This window comes from Phaenicophaeus curvirostris, chromosome 6 (genome assembly GCF_032191515.1).
Source record: "Phaenicophaeus curvirostris isolate KB17595 chromosome 6, BPBGC_Pcur_1.0, whole genome shotgun sequence".
NCBI classification, from domain to species: domain Eukaryota; kingdom Metazoa; phylum Chordata; class Aves; order Cuculiformes; family Cuculidae; genus Phaenicophaeus; species Phaenicophaeus curvirostris.
The window spans coordinates 3,532,703-3,549,060 of record NC_091397.1 but is presented as its reverse complement, the minus strand read 5'-3'; the positions used below and the strand labels follow the sequence as shown (position 1 = coordinate 3,549,060).

Below are 16,358 nucleotides of genomic sequence, written 5' to 3'. Positions count from 1 at the left end.
GCAGTGAAAGATTTGGGGGCATGGGATGAAATGAGCAGAAGGTGGGTTCAAATCAAACACAAGGACTGCTTCTGGCTGTATGGAGTCCACTAGATGCCTACAGGACATCGGACAAGCTGGACCTCCATCCAGGACAGTCCACAGGGCAAAACATACCATTCAAAATTAGCTGAAACTTTTCTTGTAAAATTGCTGTCAAGAGACAGAAAACCTTTATATTCACTGTCTGCAAAGAAACTAAAGAGCAACATCTGCCAATACCTTTGCCTCTTCCCCCCCAGGGAATTCTGTCTTTAACAGGCTACTTGAAAGCGTTCAGGCAGCAGGAATAAATGAAATAAGCAAACATGAAGTGGCTATTATTAGCTTCCACCAGCTAAGTGGCCATTCCCCTGTCATTTTGCAATCTGAACTGAGCTTTATATAGCTCTGTTGCGTGTTCAAATTGTTGTACAAATAATTGATGTAATTAACATCTTGTCCCTCTTTTTCACACCAGCAATTATAAGCCACCATCAGGCCAATAATGAGAAACAAGAGACAGGACTGGGATTTTTCATATCAGATGCAAAAAAAAGGGGAAAAAAAGTTTTTCAGATACACACAAAAGCAAGGTCTCCCCATAATGAGTAAAAGGAGAAAAAGGATATTAAACTGTGTTGGTTTTTTTTTCTTACCCTTTGCATGTTATCTTTAAAAAGTGAACATTTCGGCAACTTGTTAAGGAGAGTGAGAGACTGGATATAACTTTGGGATTTTAACCCCTTAAGGTCTTTCCCTAAACAGCAGGTTTCCTGGTAGTGTCAGTGAGTTGGACAGCTTGGAATGAGGGAGCTGATTACAGGGGTACAGGGATTTTGTCTTCTCTCCTCAGCAGGTGGATTAAAAGACAATGAATCTGTCCATCTGTTTAAGCTTGAGAATCTACCAGGACTGCAGAGAAATGAACCGCAAGGAGGAATGTCTTATTGTTACTTTCATTAATGGGAGTTGTTTGAGGCTTTGTGCTAAAGCAAGTCTATGCCTGTGTTTCTCTTGAGTTGAAAAAAAGCATTGTCTTCAAGATTAAATTAAGTGCTTCACATCGTGCTGGAGAGGGGAGGGATTGCCACACTTGCATCAAAAATGCCAGAATGAGCTGTTCTTCCAAAATAAGAAGTCTGGAGATGTCACACCGCTGGCACACACCTTGGAACTGTTCTCTCTTTTTCTGGGAAGAAGGACAGAGAGAGGACATACAGATTCACTGAATCAGGCTGGGATTTGCAAACTTTGGTCCACCTAACCCCTTGTTACCAAGCAGCTATTTCTGAGGAAGCCAAATGCCCCAACCAACCACTCCTCTCCTTTCCCATTAGGGCTGGGTTGTTTTCCCAGCACAACCTGACCCTCCTGCAGAGCTTATGGGAATGTTGGGGCTGTCTCCTCTGCCTCTAACTACTGCCCTTACCAACAGGGACACTTCCTATCACCCTCCTCAGGCTCTCAAGGCTGAACACAGCAGATGATAGATAACAACAGGCTCTGCAAAGAGGAGAGATGCTTTTATACTCCAGGCTGTGCCTCTACAAGCTTCTTGCTCTAGAGCTGGAGGAATCCCACAGGGACTGAATCAGTTGGTGAGCGAAAATGGAAAATGATGCTCTGCCAATTTCCTTAGCTTTTGTTTCTCCCCAACACATTGCAATGCTCAAAAAAAAAGTGAAAAATAAAAGAAAAGTGAAAAGCTGGCAAATGGACTAAGAAAGTAAAAAGGAAAGGAAGAAAAAAGGAAAAAAAAGGAAAATAAAAAGGGGGAAGGAGAAGCAGAAAGGGAGGAAAAGGATGAAAACATAAAAAGTGGGCAAAGAGCTAAAAGAAGAAAATGGTGAAAATGGCAGAAAAAAGAAGGAAAAAAAGAAAAAAGGGAAAATGAGAAAAAGAGTGGAAAAGAAAGAAGGAAAAGGAGAGAAGGAGAGAATGGGGGAACAAAGGGGGAAAACAGGAGAAAGAGGAAAAGGGAAAGAAGGAAAGGAAAAAAGAAGAAAGGAAAGAGAGAAAGAGGAAGGAAAGTAGGAAGAAAGGGAGGAAGGGAGGGAGAAAGAGAGGGAGAAAGAGAGAAAGAGAGAGAAAGAGAGACAGAAGAAAGGAAGGGGAAAATGAACAGGGAGTGGGGGAGAAAGAAAAGAGGGGAAAATGGAGAAATGAAGGGGAAAAATGGAAAAAAAGGAAAAAGAAGAGAAAAAAGTGGAAGAGCCAAAAGATGGGAAATTAATAAAGGAGAAAAGAGGAAAAGGAGGAAAAGGTGAAAGAAGAAAAGGGGGAAAAGAAGGAAAAGGGGAGAAAGAAGGAAAAGAGGGAAAGAAGAAAAGCGGGAAAGAAGAAACGGGGAAAGAAGAAATGGGGGGAGAAGAAAAGGGGGGAAAGAAGAAAGGGGAAAAGAAGAAAAAGGGGGAAAGAAGAAAAGGAGGAAAAGAACAAAGGGGGGAAGAAGAAAAAGGAGAAAACAAGAAAATGGGGAAGAACAAAAGGGGGAAAGAAGAAAAGGAGGAAAGAAGAAAAGGGGAGAAAGAAGAAAAGGGGAGAAAGAAGAAACAGGAGAAAAGAAGAAATGGGGGGGGAAGAAGAAACGGGGGGGAGAAGAAATGGGGGGAAGTAGAAATGGGGGAAGAAAAAAGGGGGAAGAAAGAAAAGGGGAAAGAAAAAAGGGGGAAAGAAAAAAAGAAGAAAAGATGAAAAGGGGGGAAAGAAGAAAAGGGGGGAAAGAAGAAAAGGGGGGAAAGAAAAAAGGGGGGGAAGAAAAAAAGGGGGGAAGAAAAAAGGGGGGGAAGAAAAAAAAGGGGGGAAGAAAAAAAGGGGGGGAAAGAAAAAAAAAGGGGGGGAAAGAAAAAAAAAGGGGGGGAAAGAAAAAAAAAGGGGGGGAAAGAAGTGTGAGAGAGAAAACATGGAGAAAAAAAAAAAGAGAGCAGGAAGGGAAGAAGGAGCGGGACGGAGCGCATCAGCCGCGGGCTCCGAGGCACCTGGGGCGGGCGGGAGGCGGGGCTGCCCCGCCCCGCGCAGGGAGGCGGCCGGGGGTGGTGGCGGAGCGGAGCGGAGCGGTGGTTGGTGTCGGTGTGGGATCTCTCTCTCTCTCTCTCTTTCCCTCCCTCCCTCCTCCCGGCCCTGGATGCGCTCAGCCCGGTGCGCGGCGCCTCGGAGCGGGCGGCATGGGGCGCGCGGCGCTGAGCGGCGCGGTGCTGCTCCTCCTCGGATGCTTCTCCGCGGTGAGTGATGCCGATGGGGGGATGCTCGGCTCCCCCCGGTGCCCCTTTTCCCCGGGTACCCGCTCCTTTAGCTCAGGGCTTCTCTCTTTAGCCTCGGGGAAAACTTTAGGCAACTTTAAAAGTGCGGTGGTTTAAGGCAGGTGCCTCTTTGTTGCCTTTCCTGGCCTCTCGGTAACAAATAGTCGCTTAATTCTCGGGTTTTTCGAGCTCTGGTCCCTCTTCAAGAGGTTTGGTGAGCTTCAGGAAATCCCTTTGGGCTTTCAGCGTTTTATTTCAGGACCTGCTCTTGGTTTTGCCCTCGTTCAGGTTTGCAGCCTGGCTTTTGGGTTGCTCTGGTTTCTGTTCAGGAGCTGGATTGTTGGTACAGAGCTCCCCTCAAAAGTAGGGATAACGGGGTGGAATTTCCCAGAGGCTGCTTAGTAGCGTGCGCTTGGATGGGACCTTCCTCTGGCTGAAGAGCAGCCACCCTAGAAGTTCAGCAAAGTGACACGAAAACCTCACGTGGATGCACGGTTTGAGGAAAGAGCAGAAGCTGGGAGCAAAGGATGTGATTTCTGGCCACTGTGTCCCTCCTGCTTATGATTTCCATGTTTGCAGGTCCCCGACTGGGGCAGCGCTGTGTCCTCCCCCCGCCGCAGACGGCTCATAGTACGGTGCAGAATTAGCAAACGGGATCGTTTCTCCTGGCGATGCGTCTGTGTGCACACACACACGTGCATGGAGAAGCTTATTCTCTGCACAGGCACGGGGTCCTGCACATTTCGCTGAAGCTTTGTTCTCGCAGCTTGTTTCCTCACAGCGTATGATTTCTCTCCAGACCGTTGTTATTCAGCAGGCTGGGGTGGCAGGGAGAAGATGGGGTGCTGGCTGTGGCTGAGTTTGCCTCTTACTCCTCTACCACACTTGTTTTCTTTGTAAAGGCTGTCCCACCAGCATAGAATCATAGAATCACCAGGTTGGAAGAGACCCACCGGATCATCGAGTCCAACCATTCCTATCAAACACTAAACCACGTCCCTTAGCACCTCGTCCACCCGTGCCTTAAACCCCTCCAGGGAAGGTGACTCAACCCCCTCCCTGGGCAGCCCGTTCCAGTGCCCAATGACCCTTTCTGTGAAGAATTTTTTCTAATGTTCAGCCTAAACTTCCCCTGGTGGAGCTTGAGGCCATTCCCTCTTGTTCTGTCCCCTGTCAACATCCTGCTGGGTTGGGTGAGGCTGCCCACAGGAACTCGGTTGTGCCGTTGGTACTAGCTTGCAAGTCACTTCTGTTTGTCTGGTGACAGTGGTTCGCTCAGCCACTCCAATCTGTAGCAAGCAAGATCCAAATTAACCAAGCTGAGCCTCAGAGAGTGGAAGGTAACCCAGTTTTGGCATTGCATCACTCATCTCTCCTTTCTTGTCACGTTGTTTCTTAAGAAATTAGACAAATGGACTTAGTTAAATTTTTTTTGGCTATCACTGTGAGCCACCCAGCCATCTGCATCACCAAAGACTTTCTTTGAGGAAGAACAGGCTGTGAAAATGGATTAAAGTATTAAAAGAATGACCAGGCAATTAGTTCCCAGAATTCTACAGACTGCTTAAGGGAATATCCAAAATAGCTCATGTCCGGGTCTGTAACTGGGGGAATGAGAAGGGGACAGCGCTGCCGTCCACTGCTGGAACTACTCCAACTCTCACTTCTACTGAAGCCCATGGCAAAAATCCCATTTCTTTAAACATTGTTGGCATGAAGATGTCCTCTGGGGCCAGATCGTACAGAGTTAAGTCGCTTGGTCTACTGAAGTTTAATGTGCAGGTGGTAGTAGAATCAGGCCCTTAGGCTGGTTGTCCCGGGCTATCATTGATGTTAATAAGCACAATAACCTAAAGCTTTGGTTCAATGGCAAGGCACAACCTAGGTGGAATTTTGTACTGGTTCCTTTTCAACCTTTTTATTATCTTGTTTCATACTTTATCTGACTCCCTTGCCCTTGGTTTAGTGGAACCCACGGCTGCTTTCTCGTTGTTTCGTTGTGTTAATGCTCCTGGGACCTGGTTCATACTAGTGGGTTAAAGAGATTCACATGTTCCTTATCAGTGCTGATCTGCAAGGTGACTAATACCAAAGTGCCTTAATGCTAGAAAATCCCTGTTGTTTTTGTTTCTCAGTTTAAACCTGGGATTTGGTGCTTGTTTTTAAAGCAAAAGGAACTCTGCAATTCTAATAATCTGGCTCTTGGACCTATGATGGCTCAGCAGAGTTCTTTTTCTTATAATTTATTGTGATAATTTTTATGGGTATGTCCTTGGGAAATCTTTGAACGAGAACAATTGGCTGATCAAGAAGTTCAGTGCTGTAAAACTTTTGCAGCCATGTGGTTTCTAATTGCGGTTATAAACTTTCACCTCGGCCTCTCGTGATCCACAAATGTGGAAAAAAGGAAACTGGGCAAATCTCACTTGCTGTCATTCATCAGCCTGTGCTCACCAGGGGCCTGCCTGCTCTAACAGTCAACTTTTAACATTCTAAAGAGAAGTGCCAAAGTTGGGGGGGGGGCATACTATAAATCCAGAATAATCCCTATTAGGGGATTACCTTTTCAGGAGTGTAACTAAGATGTAGCCAGGGATGTGGTTGAGTCACCTGGAGGTATATGAAAGGCAGGTTGACCAAGTGCTCAGGGATATTTTTTAGTAGTGGACAGGTACAGTTGGAGTTGGTGATCTCAAAGGTCTTTTCCAACCAAATGATTCTGTGATTCTGAGATAATCTGGCCTGGAGAGCTGTGAGTTGGAAAATTTTCTTTCAGTGTATGTCTAGTAAATGAGATGTGGATAATTTGAAGCAGTTGGTGGATTCCACATGCCTGCAGACTACAAGTTTGTTGAATTAGCCAAATCTGTCCAGCTGGTGTCATTTATGCTTTTCTTCAGAGTTTCATTCTGCCCCAGCCATGAAGTGGATGCATGACAGAAAGGAATAAAAACTTCAGATCTTATCCTTTTGCAATCTGAGTGTAAATGCTGGAAACAGGATCGTTATAAAATGTCAGTTAAATTTAAGCTCACAGAACAACCATTTCAGCTGTATCTGTATCTCTTTCATCCTGTCATTGACTGACAAGTTAGATAAATACATTTAAACCAAAATAATCAGTGGTTTTGGCAAAGAGGTAAGGTACTCACTAGAATACTCTAGCCCGATTCCTACATTTAGCACAAAGATCCTTTAGAGATGATGGGTTTTAACAAAAGACTTGCCACAAAACCTCAGTGTATTACTGGGTGTATAACACTGATCTCTTCTCTCCAGTGACCAATGATTGGACCTGAAGGAATAGCAGGAAGATGTTTTGGGGAGGTTTAGGTTGGGTATTAGGGAAAATTTCTTCACCCAGAAGGTGGTGGAGCACTGGAACAGCTCCCCAGAGGAGCAGTCATGGAGCCAAGCCTGACAATATTCAAGAAACATTTGTACAACATCCTCAAGACACTCGGTGTGAATTTTGGGGTTGTCTTATGGAGGGACAGGAGATGGATTCGATGATCCTTGTGAGTCCCTTCCAAGTCAGGACCTCCTATGATTCTCTATAACACTGAAAGTTTTCAGAGTACATATTTTCAGCAGTACATATATTTTAGAAGCTGTTACTTAAGGCGTAACAAGGCAGAAGATCATAATAGGCAAAACCACAGTATCTGAGGGGAAAAGTCCTATGTGAACTACTTAAGGCTGTTTCCAACAGCGTGTTACTCCAGCCTACCAGACTGTCAGCAGGGGGATTCACACTGTAATTATCACACCCTCCCCGCCGCCAAGAGGTCTGTCTCCAGCAGAAAAATGCTGGAGAACTAGACAGGAGGTGAATCAAGATGTATAGTAAAAGGAGATGAGTCCACCAGGGTGCTTTGCAAAGAGAGGGATAGTTGCCAAATATTCAGCATCAGGAGGCAGATGGAACCATGGACAGAGAAGGCTGCCTGGCTTTTGAATTTGGGTGTGCGTGTGTCTGTTGTTTCCTTTTTGCTCTTTTTGCAGTACTTTAAAAATAGTCTTCTGCAAATTCCTTCCTGTTGTAATATCAGCAGTGGTGTGACAGCCATAGGGCTGCACCAGATAAAAATGCAAAGTAGGATGTGCTGTGTTTTGTGCTAATCCATCCAGTGCTGACTTGTGAGGCTGCTGTTGCATTTTGTTCTTGTTTCCATTGTTTCATAGTGGTGTGACTTTTCTGAGTGTCTCTTTCCACTCGGATATCCAAGGAGTGGATGGCAGTAGTTTGTAGATGCAAAGCAGGGAGGAGCTCTGCATCTTTTGCAAATGGGCACGAGTAAGTGATGGGACTGATGTCATGAAAGAGGTGTTACAGCTCTCCCAAGTCACAAACTGTGAGACTGCCTTGGAAATGGAAAAAAAAATAGACTTTCTGTTATTCTTTAGGGGAAAAAAATGGGTATTTTTTTCCTTTACTACATGGTCTCCAGCAGAAATAACTGGAAAGACTAGTATCTCGTGGAAATCAGTCTTCCATTTGTCACGTTGTATGCCAACATAGTCTGGTAGGACTGAGAAGTTAGCTGGTATTTGGGCTAGCTTGTAGACACAAGTCTTTGTTGCAGATAGAGAAAAGGGGAAAGAGGGACAACAAGAATATTTCCCTGTTCAGCATCAAGTGTCTCATTTACTGGAAGTCTGAAGAGGGGCATCAGACACTACATAGATCAGTGAGACCCAAGATAAGATGATGTTTTTTCTTTTTAAGTCAGATCTGAGTGCACTTTGAGGAGATTTGTCACACTCCACATGGCATCTGTGGAACAGATTCAGGAAAGGAGGCAAAGTATCTGTGCAAAATAAAAACTTTTACTCAAGATTTGATGATGATCATGACTTTGCTTGGTTTTATAAACATGGTAGGTCATGTCCTGTCCGCAGACCAAGTCAGCAATAGTTAGTGGCAATATAATTTCACTGCTGCATGTGAGATCACTGCTGCATCACACTGTCTCAGTGGAAATGGATATGTAGTTTTCCAATGCCTGGGAAAGGTTGTGTGATTAAAAATAGCCCCATTCTCTGATGTCATCAACTTTCATCTGTATTAGGAGGAAGAGGAAAGTCCTTTGTAAGAACCAAAAGCTAGGAAACGCAGCCAAGACAAAAACTCAGTCATGAGCCAAAAACATAGACAGAATGGGATGGAGATGCTTGGAGACCCCAGAGCAAGACGGGGCTGGAGTTCTGGCCCAGCAGGTAGGATGGAGAGCATGGATGGACAGATAGGGAGACAGGTCAGAAGCTCCTGCTCCCTCTATGAGACTTGCTAAGCCTGCCTGTGCCATAGCACTGACTTGTTCTCCTACCACTTGCTCAATGATGCTGAGCACTAGCTGTTTCACTGCTCCCTCCCCGCTGTGCTCCCAGATGTTTTCCAGAAGTCACAAGGTCTCACAGATTCATTTTGATGGGAACCAAGCCAAGAGGGGAGATGTCTTTGCCTCTGAAAATCAGGTCCCAGAAGACTAGAGTGGAAGAAAAATTATACCTTTTGTTTTGAGGTATGAGAGGGGCAGTGAAGTGATGCTGGCCATCAGATTGGCCTACATCCATAGCTAACGCTGTGGCAAGGAGGTCCTGTGCCTGGCTGGGGGAGGCTGTTCCCCAGCAGAGCAGCCTTCTTGTCACCATTCCCTTTTGGAGCAACATGCAGCATGTTCGGCTTCATGCCTGACCACCAGGGATTTAATACATCTCACTAGGTAGGTTTTTCTCGTTTCACATTGCAGGGCCCATGATGCAGGGAGAGGTAATTTATTAGTACTCAGAAAGTACCTTGGGCAAGGTTTGAGAAAAAGGTGGGCTCCCCTAAGCCATCAGTTGCTTGGAAGCTCCTTGCATCATTATACAATTGTTTAATGGAGCGATACCAGATTGCTTCAGCAGTGGGGCTTTAGAAAACCTGAAGGCTTCTGGAGATGTCAATAAAGATGCAAAGTTTCCTTCTGATGAGGATGTTGTTATTAAAATACCAAGTTTCTTTGGATTTTTTTTTTTTTTCTGCAACTTCAGCTTTGTTAGAAGCCTCTACTGGCTATTAGCTGTGCTACAAATCACTTTCAAACTGCTTAGCCTCATGCGTAAACCCTAATGAGGGAAGAGCTGTAATAGCGAGAGCACTTATGTTTAATAATTGCCAATCTGCACAAATATAAATAGGCTGTGTGAACACAGCTTGAATGGCTGGGAAGGAGCAGGTAAGGGTAATAGGTGGAAGTGGGTGTGATATTTCTTTGCTGTTACAGTTCTTGCCTTCAGTACTTTTCCCCCCACTAATCTGGCAGTTGTGCGGATGCGGGGCAGATGTGGTGCCCTGAAGTCAGTGCAGCCCTAATATGAAGTTAGCATACGTGACATCAGAACTCAGTTCAGTAATATTTAAATGGTTGGTTTATAAAGTGAATTTAGGGACATTTTTGTGCACAGGATGTGTGCTGTGTGTTGCTTAAGGCTGCAAAACATTAGTGCTGCTTTACTGGTGGTATATTGTGCCAGATTTTATCTACAGCACTAACTTTTATATGCATATATATTTAGTATTTCCAGGACTTAAAGGTGTATTTTAGCTTCTGAGCTGTACATGAGTTTTAGAGAGACTGATGGATTTTACATTAACAAAGTTGCTTTTCCAGACACCTGAAACACTGTTTGTTAGCAGCCTTAAACTCCTCCCTTAGTCACATTAGGTAGATTTCTTACTCCCAGGGCAGTCACTAGCCATTTATTTCCCTGTTTGCACTGATGGGAAGTGGAGACTTACACTTCTGTTGTTTGCATTTAAATTCAAGTGTTAGAAATTTGGATTATTTTCTAATTTGGAACCAAATCAGTATTATTTTCTGATGCATTTCAGCAGTGGGCTGGACAACAGACCTAGCGATGCTGTTTTGGTCAACTCTTCCATATGTCTTGCCTTGGCTTCATTGATGTACATTGATTTAAAGTCAAGAAGAGATGAAAGGAACAGAATATAGAGACCGCAGCTCTGTTGAGACACCGTGACCACCTTCTTCTGCTGCAGGCTCAGGGATGTTCTAACTCTTGATAGTCAGATGTGAAGCTGAGTATGAGCTACACATTTTTTTTTTTTTAATCTTCATCCTTGTGAAATTCCATCTCATCAAGAGGGAGGTGAAAACAAAATCTGTTTAAATACAATTATTGTCTGGAGGGGAAAATATCAATACTTTGTGTCTCTTTGTTATAAATCTGAAGTTTATTGAGAATCTTTGAAAAAGATAATTCTTCAAGCCTCCAACCTTGATTCAGTGTTTAACAGATGTTTCAATTAATACCTGGTGATCTATAGCACCATGACCAACATCTGATCAGCGAGTGCCTCCGGGGCCACGATGACATAAATGTCATTGTCTACCACAGCTAATGTGTCTGTGAGCTTTCTTGCAGGTGACCTCGTGGTGTGATTCACCTTACAGATTAGGACACTTACGTTTTGGCGTTTCTATGTAGGTGTCTATGCATGACGCAGATGGTCTGAGCTCCCAGTGTGGTCAGCAGTGTTATCAAGTTCATGTCTGCTGCTCGCTCTCAGGCAATTTGACATGCAGGAATATATCCCATTGTCCCACATCTCCCCTTTCTGGAGAGCAAAGATAGGTGCTGTGTTATCTGCCAGCTGCCCATGGATGCTATGAACACAGAAAATGAAATTATCCTGAATGGCACCACATGTCTTTGAACCCACATTTACTACGGCAGTGGTTCAGTCACCCTCAGTACACACCTATGTTCAGAGATCTTAAGCTGCCAGCTGAATCCCTCAGGGTTCCTGTGTGTTGTGTAAGAATGAAAAAAACAGAAGAAAACCCGCTCATGCTGAGTTTTTCCCTGCAGCCTGCTTTATTCATTACTGAAAAGCAGCTTTTATTACATCTTTCTTATGTGACCAGACTGCTGCAGTTTGAACTTTAAGGAAGGTATCCTTTTGCAAGGGAAAAGGGAAACAAACTTAAATAAACTAGATCTGATGCCCACCCCCCAAAAATCCAGCTGTGGTAACTCTATACGGTTGCAACAATAGTGAAAAGCTGCTTCAGCACTGATGATCTGCGTTTTTTTGCACTTGGCTTGGAAACAGCCAGAATCCAAATTCTACTGGAGATACCTCCTCGACCTTTGTTTTACTGTAGCCAGATTCAACTCTTAACTTATAGTGCTTATTTTTTATAGTCTCTTTCCTATTACAGACCCCTAGGCATTTATCAGGGGAGGGGTCAACCCCCTTAGAAAGTTCAACCCATTCCTGGCTACGTGGGGTGTATGTGTTGGGTTTTGATTTAGGGGTATCTTTTTAAGTCACCTCTCACAGTCCTCAGAAATTTGCTGAGCAGAGATTAAACCCCACTGTCCTGGCAGATGTGCTTTCTTGCAGAGGGAGGGAGTGAACGAGATCCTCAGCAGGACTGTTCATCCCTCGCGGAAAGGAAAACCTCTCATCTGTGGAGCTGCAGCCGCGCAAGCTGATGTGGTTGCATGTGTCCTGCTGCTAAAGCCACTTCATAATCCTTGCCATCAGTGATTGGGCTCATTCTTGAGCTGTGTCCAGTATTTCTTGGCTGCTTTTTCCCCCTGTAATTTGGTGCTAGCAATTTGGAACGACTCAGCAAGGAATGGAAAAGGATGTGACTGATTTCTTCCCTTTGAGTCCTGCCATATGCTGGAAGCTGCATGGAGGGGTGATGGAGCCCCTCTGCCAAGCCTGCACTGGCTGGGCACCACTTTGGGATTCACTCCCTGGGGAGGTCACAGAGATTTCCTATTACCCCCGGGGTTATTTCAAAGCAGAGTGCAAGCACAAAAGAGCCTACATTGAAACAAGCTGCGTATTTCCTGCATCCATCTGCATCCATCTATTTGGTTATTTCTCAGTTTCACCTTGACTTTTAATAATTAGACTTTTCAAGCTTTTCTCACAATAGTACCAGGTTTTCTTTTCACTTGACATACTCAAAGGCAGAGAAAAATGCTGCTGCTGAGATGATTCCCAGCTTCACAGGGCACTGAAAGGAGGCCAAGCACTACGTGAAGAATTACTGACATGCTTAAGTGTCGACTGTTAGGCTGCTTGCATTTTTCGGAGGGGAATGACATTACACATGGCTGCAGAGCTGTGTGGATCTCAGCTATGCCATGCACTTATTTCTACTGCAGCAATGATTCCTCTCAAGGAATTTTCCCTCTCCTGTTTTGCTTCGCTTGCTGACTCTGGGTGAACAGTTCCCTTTTTGCATAGTTTCTCTGCGAAAAGCCTTTTTTCAGCTTCTGGAGCGGGTGCTTTGCAGCTGGGGCATAGACCGTGGTTTTGGGCACGGGAATTCTTGCTCTTTCATCCTCTCCACAAAATTTCTTTTGCAGTACTGTTTTTGTTCATCCTTGACCCGCTCTCTCTTCCTTTCCTTAGAAAACTCATGAGCGTTTCAGCTTACAGTATGTCAAGTGCTTATCCTCAGGCTGTTTGTGTACAGTGCAGATGAGACAATGTTTGTCAAAAGAAATAACAGCTTATGTTGCAACAACTGAAATATATATTTATATTAATTTATAAATATAAAATAAGGATATATCTTTCATATATAACAACACTTCCTGAGGTCTGGAAGAGAAGCAAAGCTGAGTAGCAATTGCTCTAGGTTTAGCCTCAAGATATTTATTAGAGGGACAACATGAAACAAAAACATGCTTTTCGGAGAGAGTGGCTTATTGCAAAACCATCCTTTTGTGTATTATCTACCTGCAGCGCATTTCTGAAAGTCAAGCCCACAAATTAACATTCGTAGCTCTGCTGGACATCAAAAACCTGGGACTTAGTGGAGGCATTGATTTTTGTGACATGCTGCAGTTCTCTTCACATCTCACCACCTGCTAGGTTCTCGCTGTTGCAGGGGTGATAACTCTTGCCCACTCCTGCAGTCCTACAAGGGATGATGGTCCTACCAGCTCCTCCCTGCCTGAGTGAATTTTCTGCTCTGCAGGTGCTAATTACACTTTTAAAATCTGTAATTAACTAACTTGACTGAGGTCACAACAGTTATTTCAGACCTCTACATTGCCTGAAGTTTCCTGAGTGTGTTTCTAATAAAAAAAAAATTATGTCCCATTTATCAGTAGTTGATCAGCACCTAATAGAACTGTGGTGTGAGATGTTGCTTTTAGAGATTCGTTCGTCTTGGTACCTAGTTCTTTTGAAGATGCTAGTTTGAATGTCTTTCTGTGGCTGAAGTTGCCCTGGAAGTGTGTGATCTACACTATAATTGAATTTACATGCCATGAAGAAGACACTCATAATGTTGGCATGTATTTGTGCGTGTACTGGTATTTGTGCCTTCCACCTTGACCGATGTTTTCATTTGGATCTTGCAAGCGTGGGCATATAAGATAGGAACAACCTTTCTGTCTCCTTGAGGTCTCTGCCAAAATAGGGTTCCTATTGTATTCATACGTTCATTTACCTCGAACTTTAAGAAATCTACTTTTTCTGCTGTGCTCATTTTCCTGGGAGCCTGTTCCCAGAGCCAGACAGCTCTAGTGGTTAAACTGCATTAGCCGAGTCCTGATGATGTTGTAGATGTAAAGAAAATTAAAAATTGGAGCTTGCTGCCTTGGGTCTACTTGACCTGAGCCTCAGAAATGTCTTAAGGGACCAATAAGCATCTGGAAGTATTTTTAAATCTAGCTACAAAGCTGAAGCTGTTAATTTTTTTACTGCATGTTCCTGTTACAGTGAGATAAGATAAAACCAGGATTTATTGAGGGGCATCATCCAGAAACACTAAATTCAGCTCAGGAGGAATAGCCAAGTAAAGAGCTGAGTAAAGGTTGCGGTTTTCTAAGGGAAAAGCAGCTAATGTACTTGACAGCAATATATTTGCTCTTTGGAAAAAGGGATGCAGAATGGAGGAGCCCGAGGCTCTGCTGCAAGCCATGGTGGTTCCCTCAGGTTTTAGGGGCCCCCAGGACCTGTGATCCTGGCATGGTATTTGCCTGACGATATGGTGAGGACTGGTATGAGGGAGAGGAGGAGGTTATAGTACTATGTGGTAAGGCAACTGGGAGCACTGGGAACATTAGTGCAACAGTTGTGAACTCCGGCTGCAGAGAGGTTAAGAACCATAGCCTTTAGGTAGATCATTGTGGAACAATCTCCCATTTGATCTGGACTTCTTGTGCAGGTTGATCACTGGGTCTGCTAATCCCACTTGGATTGCTGCTGTCTAGAAGTATCCCAGAGCTGTGGCGCTTCTGGGGACAACCCATGCTGGGGACACTGAACAGCCTAGGTGCAGTTTTCTCTCCTGTACTGCCTTTTTCCAGCGCATTTTTTTTTCTCTGCATATTACTCTAACAGTGTATTTCTCCTCCTCTTGCTCCCTTCTGCAGATCTGACAGGATTTGTTATTGCATGACTGAAACCATCATCATAATAAAACAGCAACTGTGTCTTTGATTCGAGCTTGCTTTCCTCCCCAATATGGGACTGCTGAAAAGTGAAGTCTCTGTTTCTAGAAGGGGTATTGAAATGCTTGGCAGGTTGATGCCCCTCTGCTTTGTAATTATTTCTTCTCTGCCAGTTCACCACTCAAGCTTCCAGGGCTGTCAGCTCTGGAAACAAGTATTAAATATATATTGCAGCCCTGGGAGGAGAGCCCAACCAGATTACAATGCACCTAAAAATACATGCTTATTTCCCCTGCAGAGTAGCCTGGGGAAAAGTACAGGCAAGGAACAGCATCTACTGGGATAACCACGAGTAGAAGGAGGTGAACCAATAAATTAAGCTGCAGCTGGAGAGGGGCAATGGTTCAGGAGTAGGATGAAGCTCAGAAACTCTTAGTTCATTTCCAGGATTTGTACGTGAACTTTCATCTAGGGGTGATGTTGCAGCTGAGCGGCTAAAACCCAATATGGAAATGAGAATAATGGACTTCCTTTGCGTATTTCTTTCACTTTTGTCTGCCTACATTGTAAAGATATTATAGTTAGTGTTCGGCTAGATTAGCCTTGTAAATCAATGTCACGGTGATGATGTGGGTACCCTCTCCATGTGCACTCATGGTAACATCAGGGAATGGAAGCTTTTTCTAAAATAAAGGGCTAGTGCTGCTGCAGGAGTGTTTGTACACTTGATGGGATTAAATTTGGCTGGGTGTGGGAAGGTTTGTAGCCGTGAGGGGAGTGAGATGTAAGAACAGCCTGCCAAGAGCACCATTGAGAGCCAGAAAGCCAACTTCTTTTGTGGTGGAGGTTGGCCCATTTCTGAAAGGGGTGTGTTGTCTGTCACAGGGGCTGCCTTAGAAGGAGCCTTCCTATATGATGTGGGTTATTCAGCTGCTGTGCAGGGAGAGCAATTGGTGTGATGCTGTCCCCAGTGCAGTGCTCGCTCTCCTGCGTAAGATAAAAAATTAGCAAGGCAAAACGACCTTCAGCAGGAGCAAGGCGTTATTATAGTATGGATCTACCTCTCAGTGCAGAAATGGGAGGCTGGCCAGGCTTGGAGACACACCTGTGTTTGGCTTTGAGACTGGTGAGAGTAGGAGATGAAAGAAGATAATCTTGAGAAGCTGTTGTTTCATTGAGAGATGGGCAACATCTCCCTGGGGTTTCATGTAGTCCCCCCTAGTATTGCAGCTTTGCCAGTTCTCCAGTGGGAACATCCCACCAATGGTGCCTCTCCTGGCAATTTTCCCCTTGTTCCCTTTATTTGGAAGGTGTGAGAGAGTGTGTTTTAGGCACACTGCAGGACGTGCTGCTGTTGCAGGAAGCTCAAAGCCACCTGGAGGGCTTTGCTCTGCATGTCACGGGCCACTATTGCACCTTGTTTTGAGAAACCCACCCACAGTGGATTGGGGCATTCCTGTACCAGCCAACAGCATCGTCATCCAAGCTGTTATGGGGATAACAGCTGTGGAGGGGAAGAGCGTTTTGTTAGGGCACAGAGTCAGGGAAAGGGTTTCATCAAGATGATCCTGTCCGTATACTTCATGTTCAGCCAAGGGTTGGATCGAAAGTCCCAGCAGAGTTTCACAGAGCAGATGTGATCTGTTTCTGGTAAATCTT

The 16,358-nt window shown here is 44.6% G+C and overlaps 1 protein-coding gene across 1 annotated transcript in view; it reads left to right on the top strand.

Moving 5' to 3' along the window:
- Positions 1 to 3,160: 3,160 nt before the first annotated feature.
- Positions 3,161 to 16,358, top strand: part of VIPR1 (vasoactive intestinal peptide receptor 1) — a 109,165-nt gene continuing 95,967 nt past the window's right edge. Inside the window, exon 1 of the mRNA XM_069859189.1 lies at positions 3,161 to 3,242. Within this exon, the coding sequence (XP_069715290.1) occupies positions 3,186 to 3,242 (57 nt within the window). The 5' untranslated portion in view covers positions 3,161 to 3,185. The remainder of the gene's footprint in view (positions 3,243 to 16,358) is intronic.